Source organism: Zosterops lateralis, assembly GCF_965231275.1.
Source record: "Zosterops lateralis genome assembly, contig: HAP1_HAP1_SCAFFOLD_96, whole genome shotgun sequence".
Classification (NCBI taxonomy): Eukaryota; Metazoa; Chordata; class Aves; order Passeriformes; family Zosteropidae; genus Zosterops; species Zosterops lateralis.
The window spans coordinates 32,838-37,283 of record NW_028154580.1 but is presented as its reverse complement, the minus strand read 5'-3'; the positions used below and the strand labels follow the sequence as shown (position 1 = coordinate 37,283).

General features: G+C 61.8%; 1 protein-coding gene across 1 annotated transcript; it reads right to left on the bottom strand.

Annotated features, from left to right (window-relative positions):
* Positions 1-1,330: 1,330 nt before the first annotated feature.
* Positions 1,331-2,942, bottom strand: LOC310923538 (uncharacterized protein). The gene is made up of 2 exons (XM_083885504.1): positions 2,837-2,942; positions 1,331-2,538 (listed from the first exon to the last, which is right to left on the bottom strand). Exons 1-2 carry the CDS (start codon positions 2,849-2,851, stop codon positions 1,528-1,530), a joined length of 1,026 nt encoding a protein of 341 aa, XP_083741630.1. The 5' UTR covers positions 2,852-2,942; the 3' UTR covers positions 1,331-1,527.
* Positions 2,943-4,446: the final 1,504 nt, after the last annotated feature.

Below are 4,446 nucleotides of genomic sequence, written 5' to 3'. Positions count from 1 at the left end.
GAGCACGAACAATAACTCCTGCCAGGCTCTGGCCGTGGCTCTCACATCGGCCCCTGGGGTGGCCCCTGGGGTGGCCTCAAGGGCGGCCACAGCCTGGCCTAGGGAGGTGACACCACCGTGGTCCAGGGTGTCCCAGAGGGTCCAGATGAATTCCCTCAGGGCTGTGTGCAGGGACTCTGGTACAGGAGCAGCCACATGTCCCTGCATGGCACGGTCACAGTGGCCACCAGCTCACCCAGGGTGGCCACCAAGGCCACCACACCCTCCAGCTCCTGGGAAGGGGACAGGGGAGGTGGCAGGGACTTCGTGGCAGCTGTGGCCTCCTGGGATGTCCCCTGTGCCCTCCCAGGGTCCCCTTTGTCCACTCCCTGGAGGGCTGTAGCCTCTGTCCCTTTTGTCACCCCCTTCTCCCCCCTGCCGGCCCCTGCTGTCCCCTCTGCCACTGCCCACTGTCCTTCCCGCCACCCCCCTGCCAGCCCCCTGTTGTCCCCTGCCCCGCCGCCACCCTCCCCTCCCTCCACCCCTCTGTCACCTCCCCCCTTCCTCCCACGCCTTCCTGTCCCCTTTGTGATCCCCTGTCTCCTCTGCCACCAAAATGTCCCCCCCGTCCCCTTCTGCCCCCCCACACCAGGATTGTCACACCTGTTGAGTGCTCATGGCTGTTGGGGACACTCCAGGGACACTCTGGGGACACTCTGGGAACACTCCAGGGACACTCTGGGGGGTGAACAGGACCCGGTGACAGTCACAGACATGCGGGGATGTGGCACAGCCGAGAGCAAACAGGAAGAGGAAACAGGAAGAAGTGACACCATCGCCCCAGTGTCACCACAGCGATGTCACCAGCCCCGTGTCCCCAGTCTCAGCACAGTGTCCCCACCCCCATTGTCACTGTGCCAGTGCCACCACCCCAGTGAGCCATCCCAGGGTCACCCCAGTGTCCCCAGTGCCACCCATGGCATCAGCCCAGCGTCTCCAGTCCCCACCCAGTGTCCCCATCCCAGGACAGGGGAAGGTCTGAACTGGTCTGAACTGGCCTGAACTGGTTCATACTGGTCCCTACTGGTCTGTATCTATACATACTGGTCTATACTGGTCTGAACTGGTTTTTACTCCCACATGGTCGCACACAGCACCATCAGCCCCACGGCCAGCCCGTGCCTGGCCCAGAGCCCAACTCATCCAAACTGGTATGTACTGGTCTACATTGGTCCATACTGGTTCATACTGGCCTATACTGGCCCATACTGGTCTATGCTGGTCCATACTGTTTTATACTGGTCCATACAGATCCACGCCGGTTTTTACATAGATCATTCAATCCTTTATTCAATTTATTATGCTGCCATTTATGTCGGCTATACAGTGCACACATAAACTGATAGATTATACTAAAAAGCAGCTGAAAGGAATTATAGATTGTACCATATCAAAATCCTTGTGATCAATAACAATTTGCAAAAACTGATACATGCATGCAAAAGCCAATATTGTATTGTCATTAATATTGTCATGACGTCACTGCACCTATGATGTCACATCAGTGACCTCACTGTCCCCCAGCAGCCTTGGGATGTCCTCGATGGCTCTTTGGCACCGCTCGGCCACCGCGCGGCCACGGGGGCCACGGGGGCCACCAGAGCCACCACAGGGACTCATGAGGAGACCAATGATTTCCCCAAATATCCCCAGCAGGTGATCCTTGGCCAGGTGGCCACTGGCCTCCCACAGCCATTGGGCCCTACATAGCTCCTTGGCCCTGGCCAGCACAGCCTCGGAGTCATCAGAGGTCTCGGGGTCATCAGAGGTCTCAGGGTCATCAGAGGACACCTCCTGTCTCCAATGCCCAGGGCCGATGAAGCTCTCGAGCCAGGATTCCAGGTCCCAGGGGAACTCAGTGCCTTCTTCACACGCCACTAAGAAGCGCTCCAGCAGCTCCCGAACCTCCTTCATCCGCTGTCCCCTACTGGTGGCCGCCCCCACCTGCCTGGTGGCCACCACGGGCTCTCCCCTGGCCTTGGTGGCCGCCACGGGGGCGTCGTGTGCAGCCACTGCCGAGGGCAGGGCCACTGACGGCTGTGGGGCTGCGGCCACCAGGCTGTCCCCAGCTGTCCCTCGGCCAGGGGGGGTCTTGTCCCACAGGTCCCCAGCCAGGCCAGTGGTGGTGGCCTTGGCAGGGTCCTCATTGGTGGCCTCAGCCGTGTCCTCGTCCTCCAAGGTCCCGAAGATCTCATCAGCAGCCCAGTACCCCCGGCCCCAGCTGTTACTGATGATGTTCTCTGACTCTCGCCAGGCATCCTCTACGGTTCTCACATCAGCCCAGGTGGGCCTCGGGGTGGCCCTGAGGGTGGCCAGGGCTGGGCACAGGGAGCTGACAGTGACGTGGTCCAGGGCGTGCTGCAGGTACAAGGCCACTCCCAGCAGGTCTGAGTGCAGGGACTCCGGGTACAGGAGCGGCCACAGGTCCCTGTGTGGCGCAGTCACGGTGGCCACCAGCTCACCCAGGATGGCCACCACGGCCACCACACCCTCCAGATCCTGGGGAAGGGAACAGGGACCTCGTGGCTTCCTGGGTGACCTCTTGGGGTGGCCCCTGTGCCCCCCCCAGGGTCCCCTTTGTCCCCTCCCTGGAGAGCTCAGTTGTCCCTCTGTCCCTTTGTCACCCCCTCATCCACTCCTGCCACTTCCCTGCCACCCCCTGCTGTCCCCCCTGCCACCCTCGGTGCCCTTCACCCCTCTGTCACCTCCTCCTTCCTCCCATCCCCTCCTGTCACCTCCTGCCAGCCCCATCTCCCATCTTGTCCCCTCCCGCCCTCCTGGGCAGGGATTGTGGCACCTTGCGTGGCTCCATGTGTGCTGGGCACAGTCTGGGGACACTCCAGGAACACTCTGGGGGGCGAACAGGACCTGGTGACAGTCACAGACACGTGGGGATGTGGCACAGCTGGGAGGAAACAGGAAGAGGAAACAGGAAGAAGAGACATTATCGCCCCAGTGTCACCACAGCGATGTCACCAGCCCCATGTCCCCAGTCTCACTCCGGTGTCCCCACCCCCACTGTCACCGTGCCTGTGCCACCACCCCAGTGAGCCATCCCAGGGTCACCCCAGTGTCCCCAGTGCCACCCATGGCATCAGCCCCGTGTTCCCAGTCCCCTCCCAGTGTCCCCATCTCGGGACAGGGGAAGGTCTGAACTGGTCCATACTGGTCTGAACTGGTCTATACTGGTCAGGTCAGGTAGAAGTTCCTACTGGTCTGTATATACACATACTGGTCTATACTGGTCTGAACTGGTTTATACCACTCTATACTGGTCCATACTGGTCCATACTGGTTTTCACCCATGCACAGCCTCGCACAGCACCATCAGCTTTACAGCCAGTCTGTGCCTGGCCCAGAGCCCAACTCATCCAAACTGCTCTGTACTGGTTTATACTGGTCTGTACTGGACCATACTGGCCTATACTGGTCTGTACTGGTCTATACTGGTTCATACTGATCCATACTGGTTTATACTGGTCTATACTGGTCCGTTCCAGTCTGTACTGGTCCATACAGCTCCGTACCAGTTTTTACACAGACCATTCAATCCTTTCGTTTCCTTTCAGGCCCCGCCCCTTTCCACGCCCCCATCCCTTCCCCGCCCATTCCCGCGATCTCTTCCCGCCGCTCCCAGGCCACGCCCCCTCCTCTCCCCATTGGCCACTCACCTGCGGCCCCGCCTTTTTTCCCACGCTGCCATCCCCACTCCCCGCCCCCTCCCCGCTCTGCCGCTCACCATTGGCTGCGCTGTGCGGTCCCGCCCCTCTGTGCCCCCCCAGTCCCGCTCGGGCCCCCCCAGTCCCGGCGCTGTTCCCGGGGGGTGACACAGGGAGAGACCCCGGGGACACCGGGGACCCTCGCACGGGGGCGGGGCCAGTCCTGGTGACACTCGAGGGGCTCCTGGTGGCACGAGGAGCTGGTGGCACTCCAGTGTCCACAAGTCTCCCCAGTGACACCACTGCCCCGATGACGTCACATTGGTGACATCACTGTCCCCCAGCAGCCTCGGGATGTCCTCGATGGCTCTTTGGCACCGCTCGGCCACCGCGCGGCCACGGGGGCCACCAGGGCCACCAGAGCCACCACAGGGACTCGAGAGGAGGTCGTGGATTTCCCCAAGTGTCACCAGCAGGTGATGCCTGGTCAGGCGGGCGCTGGCCTCACACAGCAGCTCGACCATGGCCGCCAAGGCCTTGGGGACATCACGGGACACCTCCTGTGTCCCGTCCAGGGCGGCCTCGATGTGCCTGAGCCCACGCAGCAGCCCCAGGGGGAGCACCCTGGCTTTACCACACGCGACCTCCAAGCGCCAGAGCAGCTCCAGGGCCTCCTTCACCCGCTTTTCCTTCCTGGTGGCCGCCCCCGCCTGCCTGGTGGCCACCACGGCCCCTTCTGTGGCCTCGT